Here is a 17,752-nt window from a genome sequence, read left to right as displayed (position 1 = left end):
AGGTGTCCTTGTAGGTTTGGATGATTGATTTTTGTCGAGACGATTTCGAGTTGTGGTGAGGTGGATTCGCCAGTGGTTGTGATGGTGAATTCGGATTTATAAATTATGGCTATTCCGCCACCTCTTTTTCCATTTCTTGTCCAGTGGGTTATTTTGTATTCTGGTGGGCATGTCTCTATGATGGCGGGGTCTGTAGGGCTGTGGAACCATGTTTCCGTGATGAATAAAAGGTCTAGATTATCTGTGGTGATCCAGTCTAGTATGTCTACTGAGTTGCTTACTGCTGATCTCGCGTTGATGTATCCTATGGTGAGATCTAGGATAAAGTATAACGTTCAATAATAACAATGTGATTAAAGTAACCAAATTAAAGAGTTCAATGTTGACTAGTTCTGGTACAGTTTTGATGGTAAGTCTTTTATGAAGGATTCTTTTTATAAGTCTTATTGAATAAGTTAGTCTTCAGTAACTTCTGGAAGGCTGTCAGATCGTGCGTTGTTTTTAAGGCATTCGGTAGTGCCGCCTCAACAGAGCTTACAATCTAATTAGGACAGACAAACAGGACAAACAAAAGATAAGGGAATATTAAAGTGAGGATGATAAAATAAGGGTTTTGAACAAGTGAATAAGGGTTAGGAGTTAAAAGCAGCATCAAAAAGGTGGGCTTTTAGCTTAGATTTGAAGACGGCCAGAGATGGTGCTTGACATACTGGCTCAGGAAGTCTATTCCAGGCATATGGTGCAGTAAGATAAAAGGAACGGAGTCTGGAGTTAGCGGTGGAGGAGAAGGGTGCAGATAAGAGAGATTTACCCACTGAACGGAGTTCCTGGGGAGGAATGTAGGGAGAGATGAGAGTGGAGAGATATGTATACTCTGGAGGAAAGGAGAAACAGGGGTGATATGATACAGACGTTCAAATATTTGAAAGGTATTAATCCGCAAACGAACCTTTTCCGGAGATGGGAAGGCAGTAGAACGAGAGGACATGAAATGAGATTGAAGGGGGGCAGACTCAAGAAAAATGTCAGTATTTTTTCACGGAGAGAGTGGTGGATGCTTGGAATGCCCTCTCGCGGGAGGTGGTGGAAATGAAAACGGTAACAGAATTCAAACATGTGTGGGATAAGCATAAAGGAATCCTGTGCAGAAGGAATGGATCCTCAGGAGCTTAGTCAAGATCGGGAGGCGGGGCTGGTGGTTGGGAGGCAGGGATAGTGCTGGGCAGACTTATGCGGTCTGTGCCAGAGCCGGTGGTTGGGAGGTGAGGATAGTGCTGGGCAGACTTATACGGTCTGTGCCAGAGCCGGTGGTGGGAAGCGGGACTGGTGGTTGGGAGGCGGGGATAGTGCTGGGCAGACTTGTACGGTCTGTGCCAGAGCCGGTGGTTGGGAGGCGAGGATAGTGCTGGGCAGACTTATACGGTCTGTGCTAGAGCCGGTGGTTGGGAGGCGGGGATAGTGCTGGGCAGACTTATATGGTCTGTGCCCTGAAGAGCACAGATACAACTCAAAGTAGGGTATACACAAAAAGTATTACATATGAGTTATCTTGTTGGGCAGACTGGATGGACCGTGCAGGTCTTTTTCTGCCGTCATCTACTATGTTACTATGTTATTCGGATTGAGCGGTATGGTTCTATAGGGAGGTTAGATGTTTTTATCTTTAATAATTGTCTGTTTTCTCTGCGGTTGAATTTGTCATTATTGGTTTTTCTTTTTTTCTCTTTCTGTTGGTGGTGTTCGTATGTGGGGGGTTTTCCTTTCGGTTGGTTATTGTGTTTTTGGTCTGGTGAGTTGTTGTTAGGTTGTACATAGAGTTGGTGAGTTGTGGTTGGGTTGTTGTTGATGTTGGGGGTGGTCCATGCGTGGTAGATTATGGGAATGAGGTAGATTATTTTCAGTAGTTTGTTGTTATTCATATTTATAATGCAGTGCACTTAGAGACAGTTATAATCAAGCATTAAAAGCAATACATTTAGAAACAATTATAAGTAGACGCTAAAGCAGTGCAATTGAGACATGTAAAGATAGAACTGTGACTAACAATATGAGCTTACTTTGCACTCAGGCAGAGTAGCAAGCAGATCTAGCGATTAAACAAACAGAGTCTTTTGTATTGTGATCAATGTCCTCAGGCAGATCAAGCTAGTTCTTGTTTTGCTGCAACACTAATTAGTACAGCATGGGCATGCAATGGACATATAGTAATGATTAGATCAGGCAGAGCAAGGATGCTAGACGTCATATAGATAAGGATAAATCAATTGCAGGTGTGCTCTGGGTCGCTGCAGTAGTGCCCCACAAAATAAAGCAGTGTCCTATAATTAGAGAGCAGAGTGGCGATACTGGTCAGAGATTAGATAAGTAAGAAAATGGACTTCACCTATCACTGTGATCCTACATGGCATTCAGGCAGATCAAGCATGCAAACAGGTAAATAGACATAACAGACAGACTGCAGTGTGCTCTAGGTCGCTGGGGCTGTGCCCGAGTAGGGTCTCTTCGACAGCAATCTTCAGCAGCAGCAGCAGTCTAGGTAGAGCAAGCATACCAAACAGGCAAGTAGACAGAACAGACAAAGTGCAGTGTGTTCTGGGTCGCTGGAGCAGTGCCCAAGCAGGGTCTCATCTGCAGCAATCTTCATCGGTAGCCTAGCATCAGTAGTCTTCTTCGGGTCTCCGCGTATCCCTCATCACAGAGCTCCCAAGGTGAGGGAATAGAATGGTATGCATCCTGACTGCACGCAAGCAGCAGGTCGCAAGTAGCTCGATGGCAACACAACTCCCCGGGCACTTATCTCGAGTACTCCCGTAATGGACCGCCGCGTCTGGGCGGTCCACCATCAGTTCCCGTCTGTCTCGGGCCCGCGATCCCGTGTGGCCGACCATGCAATGCTCCCTCCACTTTGGTTCGATTCGGCATCTCTTCACGTCGCGCCCCTTCCGGGTGCGCGCGATCTCCGAGGGCCCCTTTCCAGCCCTCTGATGTGGATCCGAGTGGTCAGACTCGCAGCGGTCTTCTGCGAGGTCGTTGGCTGGTAAGGTCGGTCAATCTCGTCCACCGATTCCTTGCCAGTCGGGTTCAGCACTTCGACTTGGACCAGGGTGGCCTGACCCGAACAAGCCACTCGTGGTCTGGACCCACCGCAGCCACGAGGCAGATCGCTCTCTCGATCCTCCCGGTCTGTTGATGTTTCTCCAGTCGGCTCACCTCTAGCTCCGGTTCACTCTGGTTCAGTTCTGGTGGGTCCTGGATGGCTCAGGCAAGCCCTCCTCCTCGGGCTCTCGGAGCTTGCTTGTTCCGGAGCTCCTTACTTGTCGGCCATTTTTTGCCATTGAACCTTTGTACACAAGGGCTCTCTCTCTCCCTTCCCCCTCCAGGGGATTCAATCTGCAGCTCCCTCTCTCCTCTTCTGGGCTTGCCCGGGCTTGTCTCTGCTTCCGGAGATGGAGGGTTGCACTGTTGTGGAGGAACGTGACTGATGTTCATGGTACAGTTTGACTTAGTCATGGACATTTTGTGTTTCTGATAGGTTAATGCAAATCACAGTACATAATGCAGTTTATCGTAATGATGCCATTCCCAATTCCAAAATGGCACCCTGCTCATGCCATTCCCAATTCCAAAATGGCATCCTACTCATGCCATTCCCAATTCCAAAATGGCGGCCACAACCTCCTGCTGGCTGCCATGGGAAGTCGCAACTGCCATTTCTAACTTTATGTTTATTAATTTTCTAGCAAAGTAACTGACAGCATCTCTCAACAGAAAAAATTAAGAACAAGTGTACATTGTGTTACACAACAAACTGCCACCTCAAATAATGAAAAACTAAAAGTAGACCCTCCCCATCATCTCTTACCTCTCCCCTTCCCCTCACTCCCCTCCCCAAAACTCAGATTGTCCTTCCAATTGGAGAAATCGCCTCACATTTCTTGATATTTGCATTTATTAGATTTTAAGGTAGTCAGTCTATATCGTTTGCATATAATATACAGCTTGGTTTGGCATGGCCCGTGTATGCCAATGTGAGGCAATCAGCGGCCGGGTTGCTGTAAAAACCAATAGCATTAATTTATCCATAGCTCCTGTTATCCCTTCCACTCTCCCACTTAGTAGGGCATTTTCCGTAGTACACGCTATACGAGTCTCAAGTAACTGTTGCCCATATGCAGATACCTCCATAATTTCTGGACCTTAGGACATTCCCACCAGACGTCCCCCTCCGGCTACACCCTCTCCAACATAAACCATCCCCTTTCCTCATAATGGCTTGCAGTCTAGATGGAGAGTAATGCCATCTCACCAGTACCTTAAGACTGGTCTCAATAATCTGAGGTGCATGTGACAATTTATGAGATCGCATTGAGACATTTTCCCATTCCTCGTCAGAAAACTCTCTTGATCCCTCTCCCATGCCCCCCTGTAGGTAGCCTTCCATTTATCTAAGGTGTTGAGGATCCCATAAACAAAAGATATATAACCCCTACCAACTTGTCCACCCACTAAAGTTTCAAAAGCTGACTTAAGGCCTCCACCCCCTGCTATTTGTTGTTCTACCTGAATGAAATGTTTATCTTGAAGGTAAGGAAATAACATCTCTAGCTACCAGTTGATAATGAACTTGTAACGTTCCAAAATGTAGAATTTGGTCATCTCCTATAAATTGACCAAAATAGAGAAGACCATGTCTTTCCATCTTTGAAACAAGCTATTGCCTAGCTCAGGTACAAACTTATCCGTATGTCCCATGTCTTATTCTTAGTGGCCCTCATAAACGGGTTTTGGACCTCTTGAGTGTTTTTGAGCATGCTAGCTGCCCAGGAGAGAAACTTCAACTGAAACGTACTAGCCTCTTGTTCTGCTAGCACCCATTGTTTGGGTTGGGTTGGGGGTAACTGCTACTCTAACACTGCCTTAGGTTGTGCATCTTGGTAGTATTTTTCCAGATTGGGTATACCCATCCCCCCATTCCCTTTAGACTGGAACACAGCCTCCCGGGCTACTCTGGATCTCTTCCTTCCCTATATAAAGCAAAATATCTTTCTATGAGGTAGTTCAGCAGGGAGAACTTGGAATAAATATAAAAATTTAAGGAGAACCATCATTTTCACTGCCTCCATCCTTCCTATCCTGGACAGTATTAATTAATCCCACCTCTCTAAATCTCGGTACCAACTACAGATGTCTCCTAGTCTTCCCCAAGTTTGATACCGAAATACTAAACCCATTGAAAGGGAAAACATTTCCTAAGATTCGTCTCCTCCCCTTTTGGAAGGGATATATTCAAAATCTCTGTCTTAGTGGGGTTAGCTCTGAATCCCAACAAGCTTCCATATTCTGCCATTTGGGCTTTTTCTGTACCTTGAGTCAATATCAAAAGATCATCTGCAAACAAGGAGACTCTATGATCCTTATCTCCTATTATAAGTCCTTTAATTCCCCTAAACTTTTGTGCCAGAGGTTCTACCACCAAGGTAAGCAACAGGGGCGACACTGCTACTGCTATCATAGGTATCCACTCTTGATGTGCCTTCCAAAAGATAACATAACTGTGATGAAACACTGGATTTCTAAGCCTGAAAACTATTATTTCATGAAATGTTTTTACTACTACTACTACTTAGCATTTCTATAGCGCTGCCAGGGTTACGCAGCACTGTACAAGTTTAACATGGGGAAAGACAGTCCCTGCTCGAAAGAGCTTACAATCTAAAGGTTACAAACTATGTAGTCAGTGTAGGTAACATGAATGGGGAGGGTGGTTAGGCGCCAAAAGCAAGGGAGAATAGATGGGCTTTGAGTAAGGACGAAAATGGGGAGGGAGGGCGCATGACGTATAGGCTCTGGAAGTCTGTTCCAGGCATAAGGTGATGCGAGGCAGAAGGGGCGGAGTCTGGAGTTAGCGGTGGTGGAGAAGGGTACAGATAAGAGTGATTTGTCCTGAGAGCGAAGGTTAAGGGTGGGAACATACGGGGAGAGGAGGGTAGAGAGGTAATGGGGGGCTGCAGATTGAGTGCACCTGAAGGTCAATAGGAGAAGCTTGAACTGTATACGGTAGCGGATCGGGAGCCAGTGAAGCGACTTGAGGAGAGGGGTGATATGAGAGTATCGGTTCACACGGTAGATAAGCCGTGCGGCAGAATTTTGGACAGATTGAAGGAGGGATAGGTGGCTAAGCGGGAGGCCAGCGAGAAGAAGGTTGCAATAGTCAAGACGAGAGGTAACGAGCGAGTGGACGAGGGTTCGGGTGGTCTGTTCAGAGAGGAATGGGCGCATTTTGCTAATATTATAGAGGAAGAAGCGACAGGTCTTAGCTGTCTGCTGGATATGGGTAGAGAAGGAGAGGGAGGAGTCAAAGATGACTCCGAGATTGCGGGCTGAAGAGACGGGGAGGATGAGGGCATTGTCAACAGAGACGGAAAGTGAGGGAAGAGGAGAAGAGGGTTTGGGTGGAAAGACAAGGAGTTCAGTTTTTGCCATGTTCAGTTTCAGATGCCGGTTGGACATCCAGGCAGCGATGTCAGAGAGGCAGGCCGAAACTTTGGCCTGAGTTTCGACTGTGATGTCGGGAGTGGAGAGATAAAGCTGGGTGTCATCAGCATAGAGATGGTACTGGAAACCATGTGATGAGATCAGCAAGCCCAGGGAAGAGGTGTAGATCGAGAAAAGAAGTGGTCCAAGGACAGATCCTTGAGGAACCCCAACAGAGAGCGGGATGGGGGTGGAAGAAGAGCCATTAGAAAATACTCTGAAGGTGCATTGGGAAAGATACAAAGAGAACCAGGAGAGGATGGGGCCCTGGAACCTGAATGAGGACAGTGTGTCAAGAAGTAAATTATGATTGACGGTGTCAAAGGCGGCAGATAGGTCGAGGAGGATGAGGATGGAATAGTGACCTTTGGATTTAGCAAGGAACAGGTCATTGCAGACTTTAGAGAGTGCTGTTTCTTTCGAGTGTAGTGGGCGAAAGCCGGATTGAAGCGGATCGAGGACGGCCTGAGAGGAGAGGAAATCAAGGCAGCGGCTATGAACAGCGCGTTCGAGTAATTTGGAGAGGAAGGGTAGAAGAGAGATGGGGCGGTAGTTGGAGGGACAGGTGGGGTCAAGTGAAGGTTTTTTGAGAAGTGGTGTGACTACAGCGTGCTTGAAGGTGTCAGGGACAGTAGCAGTGGAGAGAGAGAGAGGTTGAGGATATGACAGATTGAGGGGATAACTGTAGGAGAGATGTTGTTAAGCAGATTGGTGGGAATGGGATCAGAGGAACAGGTGGTGCACTTAGAGGAAGAAAGAAGGCGAGCAGTTTCCTCCTCGGTGATCTCAGGGAAGGAGGAGAAGGAGGCCAGGTTAGGTTGTTTTTCTACTAGTTGGCCAGCAGATGGCTCTTGTTTTGAGTTTTAAAGCTTTAGCAGAAAAAAAATGCTTTCTCTTTTCCAGTTTAAGCTTATGGAAAGGCAATCTGCAATCATTGGCCAGATACTTTCAAAGTTGATGTCCTGGGGCTCTGATTAGCCCTGGACTTCAAACTAGCCAGGAGGTACTGGATTTTTCTTTATTCTCAGTGTGGGGGTACAGAGGAGGAACGTCTCTGTCCTGAGATCCTGTTCAATTCTTGTGATCAGTTAAGTTCCTGAACTCCCCAGGTGCTACCCAGGTAGTAATAAGTGTTAGATAGTTTTACTGTTGGCCTTGTTTTTGTGGTTATCTGTTATTGCTTGCTGTACTTTTTCATCTGGTTTTTCAAACATTCACTGTTCTTTATCATGATAATAAACCTATAGTTTATTAGTTCTGCCATCCTGGACTGACTAAGAATCCTGGTTTATGTTTTTGGGTTTGCTTGCTAGAAACTGTGGGACTCCTGGAGTGTGGCCCCAGTGTCCTAGAAATCACCAGAGGGCAAGTCACTTAACCCTCCATTGCCCCAGGTACAAATAAGTAGCTGTATATAATATGTAAGCCACATTGAACCTGCTATGAGTGGGAAAGCGCGGAGTACAAATGTAAGAAAAATAAAAATAAATAATCTGAGAGCGGGAGACTAGCTCAGAGGCAAGCAGGACACAGTCGGTGGGAGGAGGGTGCTAGTATAGAGCACATGTCCAGGTGCAGGCAGTCCTGAGCAATGTTGGAGACAGACCCTCCAGGTGGCCACAAGGTTAACCCCAGGCAGGCGCTAGGCGTTCCATGACAATAACACTTTGTTTTTATAGTCCACAATACCTCGCAGTTCTATGAGGGTTACATACAAAACGAGACTAGACAAACCAGAAGTTACAGCATAACATTATCATGAATTAAAACTGATATGTTCATTTCCTGATATGTTCATATTTTGAGCTTGATGCCTGAACTATCCAGGAAGAAATTTCCTTGTCTATTTTAGCAGTCTGATACGAAAGCAAAGAGTCTATACACCTCTTTTGTGTTTCACCCTTCATAGATGGAAAGTACTGTTCTACCATCTGGTGTTGCCGTCCAGTAATAAATCCTACCTGATCAGGGTTAATTATAGTGGGCTGTGAGGGAGGGAGTGACATAAAGGCAGAAAACACTCCCTCACTGGGATGTATCCTATCCGGCTCCGTAGCTTTTTCCACTTTCAGGTTTTCAAGCCGTTTATAAACGCTTTCTTCTATGAACGGCGCAGGATCCACTCCATTCTCAGATATTCCCTCCTCAACTGACTATGATCCTTCTCCAGAATTTTCTTCCGTGAACACTGAAGAGAGCTTAGCCGAGATTGGGTGGCAGAGCCGGTGGTGGGAGGCGGGGCTGGTGGTTGGGAGGCGGGGATAGTGCTGGGCAGACTTATACGGTCTGTGCCAGAGCCGGTGGTGGGAGGCGGGGCTGGTGGTTGGGAGGTGGGGATAGTGCTGGGCAGACTTATACGGTCTGTGCCAGAACCGGTGGTGGGAGGCGGGACTGGTGGTTGGGAGGCAGGGATAGTGCTGGGCAGACTCAGCTACTTGTTTGGAGAACCACATAGGCTTCCTCTTTCTCTTGTTTTTGTTTACTTTCCTTGTGTAAAGGTCAGTTGTCATATTTATAGCAGTTTTCACTTTGGACCACTGCACTTCCACTTGAATTTATACCCATGCCGTCAGCTCCTTCTTCAGATATTCCCCCATTTTACCAAAACCAGTACGTCTGTATCTTGAAACACCTAGCGCCTGCCTGGGGTTACCCTGCGGCCACCTGAAGAGTCTGCCCATCACTTTTACTCTGTTCCCCTCCCCTCTACCTACACCCTCTAGCCCCATCCACCTACTGCTCCTTCCCCACCCCAGTCCCATCTTCTACTTCATTCCCTTCCCCTCTACCCCTAGCCCCATCTAACTCCTGCTCCTCCCCACCCCATCCATCTTCTGCTCTGTTCCCTTCCACACCCACACCCCCTAGCCCTATCTCCTGTTCCAACCCCCTCCCCCTCTCCCACAACCCCTAGCCCCATCTGCCTCCTGCTCCTCCCCACCCCATCCATCTTCTGCTCCTTCCTTCCTTCCTCCCCCCACACCAGTTTCATCCATTTTCTGCTTTCCAGGATCTCTTGTCTATTTGACTTTTTTTTCCACCATCATTTCCTCTGTGTCTCTGTCCCTATTCCCATGTTCAATATCTGCCTTCTGTGTCCCCATTCCTCCCCCGTCCCATTTCTCCCCTTCTTTCCTCTGCACTTCCACCCTAGCCTCGTCTCAATCTCCCTGTGCCCGTTGCAATGCAGCCTCTTCTCTCACTCTCTGTCTCTCTCTCTGCCCCCTGCAGTAAAGCTGCTTCTTCTCTCTCTCTATACCCCTTGCCATCCAGCCTCTTCTGTCTCTTTCTCTCTCTTTCTGTCCCATGCAATGTCTCTTCTCTCCCTCATTTTCTGTAAAATGTAATTTTATTTTTGATTGAGAAGGCACATAAAAGATGCATTTTCTGGGACCCAATTGGGCCCATTCTTGTTAGAACTTCTTATCGCACTTATAGAAGGTAAGGGGTCATGGTTCTGAGGAACTAGTTGGTTTTACTGTTCCATCTTTTCTCTCTCACCTTAAGGCACCCAGGTCACTTCACCTGCCCTGTTCCCTCCATAACCCTCCAGCCATAATATAGCGCTGATGGAAACAATGGCCACCTGCTTCCTTCTCTCTAGCTGTTTCCCTCTTTGATCAAACCTAGTCGTGGACATAAATTATACTGTACTACTACTACTATTTGACATTTCTAGAGCGCTACTAGGGTTACGCAGCGCTGTACAAAAACAAAGAAGGACAGTCCCTGCTCAAAGGAGCTTACAATCTAAAGGACAAGGAGAGCAGACAATTAAATTGGAACAGTCTAGATTACCTGGGAAAAGGTACAATGGTTAGGTACCAAAAGCGACATTGAAGAGGTGGGTTTTGAGTAAGGATTTGAAGATGGATAGGGAGGGTGCTTGGCGAATGGACTCGGGGAGTTTATTCCAGGCATAGGGTGAGGTGAGGCAGAAAGGGTGGAGCCTGGAGTTGGCGGTGGTGGAGAAGGGTACAGAGAGGAGGGATTTGCCCTGTGATCGGAGGTTATGGGTAGGGGCGTAAGGGGAGATGAGGGTAGAGAAGTAGTGAGGGGCTGCAGATTGAGAGCATTTGTAAGTTAGTAGGAGAAGCTTGAATTGTAAGCGGTACCTGATCGGAAGCCAGTGAAGTGATTTGAGGAGAGGAGTGATATGAGTATATCGGTCCAGGCGGAAGATGAGACGCGCATCTGAGTTCTGAATGGATTGAAGGGGGGATAGATGGTTAAGTGGGAGGCCATTGAGGAGTAGGTTGCAGTAGTCAAGGCGAGAGGTAATGAGAGCGTGGATGAGAGTTCGGGTGGTGTGCTCGGAGAGGAAAGGGCGAATTTTGCTGATGTTGTAGAGGAAGAAGCGACAGGTCTTGGCTGTCTGCTGGATATGGGCAGAGAAGGAGAGGGAGGAGTCGAAGATGACTCCAAGGTTGCGGGCAGATGAGATGGGGAGGATGAGGGTGCCATCGACTGAGATAGAGAGTGGAGGGAGAGGAGAGGTGGGTTTGGGTGGAAAAACAATGAGCTCAGTCTTGGCCATATTTAGTTTCAGGTGGCAGTTGGACATCTAGGCAGCAATGTTGGATAAGCAGGCCGATACTTTGGCCTGGGTTTCCACAGTGATGTCTGGTGTGGAGAGATAAAGCTGAGTGTCGTCGGCATAAAGATGATATTGGAAACCATGAGATGAGATCAGTGAGCCCAGGGAGGAGGTGTAGATTGAGAAAAGAAGGGGTCCAAGGACTGATTCTTGAGGAACCCCAGCAGAGAGCGGGATGAGGGTGGAGGAAGATCCATGAGAGTGTACTTTGAAGGTACAGTGGGAGAGATAGGAGGAGAACCAGGAGAGGACAGAGCCCTGGAACCCAAATGAGGATAGTGTATCAAGAAGTAAATTATGATTAACAGTATCAAAAGCGGCGGATAGGTCAAGAAGGATGAGGATGGAGTAGTGACCCTTGGATTTGGCAAGGAACAGGTTATTACAGACTTTAGTGAGTGCCGTTTCTGTTGAGTTTAGAGGGCGAAAACCGAATTGAAGCGGGTCGAGGATGGCATGAGAGGAGAGAAAATCAAGGCAGCGACTGTGAATGGCACGTTCAAGTATCTTGGAGACGAAGGGTAGGAGGGAGATGGGGCGGTAGTTGGAAGGACAGGTAGGGTCAAGTGAAGGTTTTTTGAGGAGTGGTGTGACAACAGCATGTTTGAAGGAGTCAGGGACAGTTGCAGTGGAGAGAGAGAGGTTGAGGATGTGGCAGATGGGGGGAGGGGGGTGACAGTAGGAGAGATGGAGTTTAGTAGGTTGGTGGGGATGGGATCAGAGGAACAGGTGGTGCATTTCGAGGAGGAGAGAAGTTGGGCTGTTTCCTCTTCGGTGATATCAGAAAAAGAGAAGGAGGCTTGGGTTGGTTGGTTGAGGGAGTGGGTTGAAGGTTGAGGAGGAGCAGGTGGCTTGGTAGCGAATTCGAGGTTGATCTTTTGCACCTTGATGCGGTAGTAGTCAGCTACTGATTGAGGAGAGATGAGGGGGGGGGGGGGGGGGGGGGTGGTGGGAGCAGAGGGCACTTTGAGGAGGGTGTTAAGGGTGGTGAAGAGACGACGAGGGTTGGAGCTGAGAGAATTAGTCAGTTGGGTGTAATATTCCTGTTTGGCAAGGAACAGGGAGGACTGGAAGGAGGATAGCATGAATTTGAAATGACAGAAGTCACTAAGGGTGCGAGATTTCCTCCAGAGGCGTTCAGCAGATCGGGCGCAGGAGTGAAGGTAACGGATGCAAGGGGTCAGCCAGGGCTGGGGATTAGTACATCTTGTGGGACGGGAGATGGATGGTCCAAGGGTATCCAGAGCAGAGGAGAGAGTGGCATTGTAAGTAGAGACAGTCTTGTCGACAGATTCGGAGGACATGATGGATGGGAGGAGATTGGAGATTTGGGAGGAAAGGGTGAGAGGATCAACAGCCTGGAGATTTCTGGAAGTGGTGGTTAGTAATGGGCGGGACTGAGGGGGGGTGATGAAGTGTGAAGGTGATCTGAGAGAGGAAGAGCAGAAGTGCAGAAATCGGAGGGTGAGCAGGAAGAGGAGAGGACGAGGTCAAGACAATGGCCAGAATGGTGAGTAGGGGCGGTGGAGCTCACTTGGAGGTTGAAGGAGGATGTCAGAGTGAGGAACTGAGAAGCATAAGAATTGGATGGGTCGTCAGCATGTCTGTTAAAGTCTCCAAGAATGAGGCATGAAGATGAGGGTTCAAGAAAGACCGAGAGCCAGGCATCGAAGTCAGTAAGGAAGGAAGGGAGGGACTTGTCAGGGGGGCGGTAAATGACTGCAACTCTGAGTGGCAGTGGGTAGAAAAGACGGATGGAGTGAACTTCAAAGGATGAGAAGCAGTGAGACTGCAGTAGGATTAGGGGTTGAAAACTACAAGAGGGCAAGAGTAGAAACCCGACGCCTCCTCCACGGCCAGCTGGGCGGGGAGTGTGGAAGAAGAAATAACCTCCATGGCAAAGGGCCGCGATTGATGCAGAGTCGTCAGGAGTGAGCCAAGTTTCAGTTAGGGTGAGCAGTTGAAGGGAACAGGAGATGAAGAGATCATGGGTGAAGGGAAGTTTGTTGCAGACAGAGCGGGCATTCCACAGGGCACACGAGAAGGGGAGGGAAGAGGGGGGAGGAGGGGAATAGAGATGAGATTGGAGACATCCCGGGATCATTTGCATGGATAGGGCAGGGACAGGTTTGGGGACCTGGATTGGGATTGATGTCTCCCGCGGATAGCAGGAGGAGGAGCAAGAGAGTGCGGAGGAGGGTGGTGGTGGTAGGGTGGCGAAGGCGACGAAGTCGGGATGCGTATAGGAGGAAAGGGGATGGGTTAATGGCAGGAAGGAAGTGTTGAAGGTTGAGAGCTAGGAAGAAAGAGGGAGATAGGAGAGATGGTGAGGTGGTGAGGGGTGGGTGGGGTATTGAAGTAGTGAGCAGGATGGGAGGGGACCTGGGTGGGCAGTGAGTTCCTGATGTAGGCAGTGGTAGGGAGAGGGGGAAAAGATTAGGAAGGGACAGGGCAAGGAAAAGAATTTGTACTGGGGGCCCATGAGCAGTGGCTGCGGTGTTTGCGGGTGCCTTGTTTGGATCAGGCGGACTGGAACAATATGGAGCAGATGGGCAGGAGTAGGCTGGGGCAGCAGGGCTGGTATAAGCTGCAACGTATGGGCTGTTAGGGCCCCCCCCCCCCCCCCCCGTGTAGGCAAAGATCACGCCAGTCCTCAGGGAGTTATATCAATACAAGCAGAAAGTCCACGTGGACAGTTTAAACTGGCTGCAGTCTTACATCGCAGAGCGGTGCAGAAGGATAAGTAAAAGCATATGAGGAAAACTTACTGATTTAGTGTTTAGGCAAAGTGATACAGAGAGTTATTTCAATACAAGCATGCATCAGAACGAAGGAATTGATTTGTGGTAATTTGCTCTGAAGATAGGTAGTACCCTTTAAGTTGTACTTGGTGTTTCTTTGGCTAGATCGTTTCGGATCGCAACTCCCCTTACTGAAGTCGAGGAAGTGGGTGGCTGAGACTGTGGTGGGTGGTCGGATGTGTCGTTGGCAACGTGGCTAGGTCTGGCTCGCTGGAGTGCTGCGTCTCGCCAAGTTCTCGGTCGACACCGGTGTCGGAGGTTCGGGCTTTACGTACTCTCCCTGCCTTGTCGGATGGGCGCATCTGGTGTGTGGTCGGGGCAGTTCTCGAAGCCACGTGAATGGGCTCAGTGTTGTCCTCGTGGCGATGCCTAGTCACCAATGGCGCTGTGTTCAGAGTCAGGTACCGGGTTGGGTGGTCATCCGTGGTCGTGGGGTGCAGCTGCGAATTACCCCTGCTACTGCTTTGATTTTGGCTTTGGTTGGTAAGATCGGGTCATTTCTGTGTCCTCTGCGAGCGTTGGACTCAGTGGTTGCCGTCGGTCCGCACCCAGGCCGTTCCAGCCAGGGAGGGTGGTGGCGAGTTCCTCTCAGGGAAAGGGGGAGGTTTCTTCTGAGGTAATTTAATTGCTTTGGTCTGAGTAGTGCAGGGGAATGTTTTTGTGTTTTGTTTAATCCACAGTAAGAGAAATGTATGTAATATCTTCACGCCTGTAAATCTGTACCCTTCATATTTACTAGGCCATATTCTCAAGAATCCCCTGGGGCTGCCTAACCCCCAATGCTCAGTGGCATTAAAGCAGGTAGTACCGGTACCCTGAATATTGCCTGTGATCACTCACAAAATAAGGGGGAGGCATATAGGAGGAGCCCAGGGTTATGCGGGTGCCGGCTGGCTCACTTAGGACATGAACTACTGAATATCGGGCTGGCACCCACATAACTTTGTTTTTTTTTAAATTTCAAACCCCCCCCCGCCCCAGCTCTCCTCACAATGTTCCATCCTTTCTCTACCCCCCCCCCCCCCCCCCCCCCCCCCCCGGTTCTACCTCTAGCCCAGGTGCTCCAGTGGATTTTCTGGGGTAGGAGTACATTCTCCTCGCTCTTGCCGACCTTAAGTATATCCTTTTCCGTAGCTGTAAAATGAATGATTGTACTCTTCTATTTTATCCAACAGATGATGGATTTGGGAATGAGAGTGAAAGAGTGAGAATGTGTGATGAGCAGCAGAAAGAGGAATGGAAACACGAAGACTCCTCCAGAGACAGCACATATCCTTCAGCAGACTGTGAAGCAGGTATCGGTGGCATAATAGCAACCAGTGAGAAAGCAGCAGCAGAGAAAGAAGAAAGATTAGAGAGACAAAAGAGAAACTGTAGCTTTTTCCCAAGATTTGTACAACCTGGAAGACTCAATGGTGAGAGAGATTTTAAAAGTGCTGATGTTTGGGAAACCTTTACTACTGACTCCAATTTTATTGAGCACCACATAAGTGGGCTTAGGACTGAAGTTCATGACTGTCAAGGTATGCACAAAACTGACCCATCAGGATACTGTGGAAACTGTGAAAAACCATGTAAACGTTGTGAATGTGATAAATGTTCCAGTGTGAAAAGGAGCCTACAACTGCATAAAACAAGTCACATGGAACATAAACCGTTTAACTGTTCAGAATGTGATAAATGTTTCAGCACTATGGCCCAGGTGAAACCTCATGAATGGACACATACAGGAGAGAAACAATTTAACTGTTCAGAATGTGATAAATATTTCAAAACAAAGGTTGAGGTAAAACGGCATGAAATGATTCATACAGGAGAGAAACCATTTCATGGTTCAGATTGTGATAAGTATTTCAGAACCAAGGCAATGCTGGAATGCCACAAAATGATTCATATGGGAGAGAGACCATTTAACTGTTCACAATGTGATAAATGCTTTATCTTCAAAAAGCATCTGAAACAGCACAAAATGATTCATACTGGAGAGAAACCGTTTAAATGTTCAGAATGTGATAAGTGTTTCAGAACCAAGGCTGAGGTGAAGCTTCATGAATTGACTCATAGAGAGAAATCATTTAAATGTTCAAATTGTGATAAGTGTTTTAGAACTAAGGCAAGCCTGGAATGCCACAAAATGATTCATACAGGAGATAGACCATTTAACTGTTCAGAATGTGATAAATGCTTTAGCTTCAAAAAGTATTTGAAACAGCATGAAATGATTCATACGGGAGTGAGACCATGTACCTGTTCGGAATGTGATAAATGTTTCAGAACCAAGGTCGAGCTACAACGGCACTCAATGAGTCATACTGGAGAGAAACCATTTAAATGTTCAGAATGTGATAAGTGTTTCAGAACCAAGGCTGAGGTGAAGCTTCATGAAGTGAGTCATAGAGAGAAATCATTTAAATGTTCACAATGTGATAAAATTTTCAGAACAAAGGTTGAGGTAAAACGTCATGAAACGATTCATACAGGAGAGAAACCATTTCAGTGTTCAGATTGTGAGAAGTGTTTTAGAACTAAGGTAAACCTAGAATGGCACAAAATGATTCATACAGGAGAGAGACCATTTAACTGTTCAGAATGTGATAAATGTTTCAGAACCAAGGCTGAGTTAGAACGGCACAAAATGAATCATACCGAAGAGAAACCATTTAAATGTTCAGAATGTGATAAGTGTTTCCGAACAAAGGCTCATGTAAATCGTCATAAAATGACTCATACAGGAGAGAAACCATTTAACTGTTCAGAATGTGATAAATGTTTCAGAACTAAGGTTGAGTTAGAACAGCATGAAATGAATCATACAGGAGAGAAACCATTTAAATGTTCAGAATGTGATAAGTGTTTCCGAACCAAGACTCATGTAAAACGTCATAAAGTGACCCATACAGGAGAGAAACCATTTAACTGTTCAGAATGTGATAAATGTTTCAGAACCAAGGTTGAGTTAGAACAGCACGAAATGATTCATACTGGAGAGAAACCATTTAACTGTTCAGAATGTGATAAATGTTTCAAAACAAAGGCCGAGGTAAAACGTCATGAAATGATTCATACAGGAGAGAAACCATTTCAGTGCTCAGATTGTGATAAGTGTTTCAGAAAAAAGGTAAACCTGGATTGCCACAAAATGATTCATACAGGAGAGAGACCATTTAAATGTTCAGAATGTGATAAATGTTTCAGAACCAAGGTTGAGTTAGGATGGCATGAAATGAATCATACTGGAGAGAAACCATTTAAATGTTCAGAATGTGATAAATGTTTCAAAACCAAGGCCGAGGTAAAACGTCATGAAATGATTCATACAGGAGAGAAACCATTTAAATGTTCAGAATGTGATAAATATTTCAGAACCAAGGCTAACCTGATACTTCACAAAAAGACTCATACGAGAGAGAAACCATAAGTGTTCCAAATGTGATAAATGTTTCAGTAGGAAGGTCTAGGGTGAAAGCTCACAAAAAGTCATATGGAAGAAAAAACATTTAAATGTAAATGTTTTAATAAGAAGGCCCAATTGAATAAGCACGAAAGGACTCATATGGGAGAGAAACCATTTAAATGTTTAGAATGTAATGTTTCAGAGGGTAGAGTGATCTGACTCGGCCTCCAACAAATCGCAGTAGACAAACCATTTAAATAGTCAAGATATTATAAATGTTTCAAAAACAGGGTGTTACTGTCAGAGAGGAAGGTCAGAGCAGGCCAATGACCTGGACAAACAATATGAAGAACTGAACAGAAGGATTGTGGAGTCCTGTCACATAGTTTAGGGAAAGGGAATGGGACTTGATATACCGCCTTCCTG

General features: G+C 46.8%; 1 protein-coding gene across 1 annotated transcript in view; it reads left to right on the top strand.

Annotated features, from left to right (window-relative positions):
- Window positions 1–17,752, top strand: part of LOC115462018 (oocyte zinc finger protein XlCOF6-like) — a 21,573-nt gene extending 3,821 nt beyond the window's left edge. Inside the window, exon 3 of the mRNA XM_030192069.1 lies at window positions 15,108–17,752. Coding sequence (XP_030047929.1) covers window positions 15,108–17,350 — 2,243 coding nt within the window. The 3' untranslated portion in view covers window positions 17,351–17,752. The remainder of the gene's footprint in view (window positions 1–15,107) is intronic.

This window comes from Microcaecilia unicolor, chromosome 1, assembly GCF_901765095.1.
Source record: "Microcaecilia unicolor chromosome 1, aMicUni1.1, whole genome shotgun sequence".
NCBI lineage: Eukaryota > Metazoa > Chordata > Amphibia > Gymnophiona > Siphonopidae > Microcaecilia > Microcaecilia unicolor.
The sequence above is the reverse complement of the archived record's forward strand: the minus strand, read 5'-3'. Positions and strand labels throughout refer to the sequence as shown.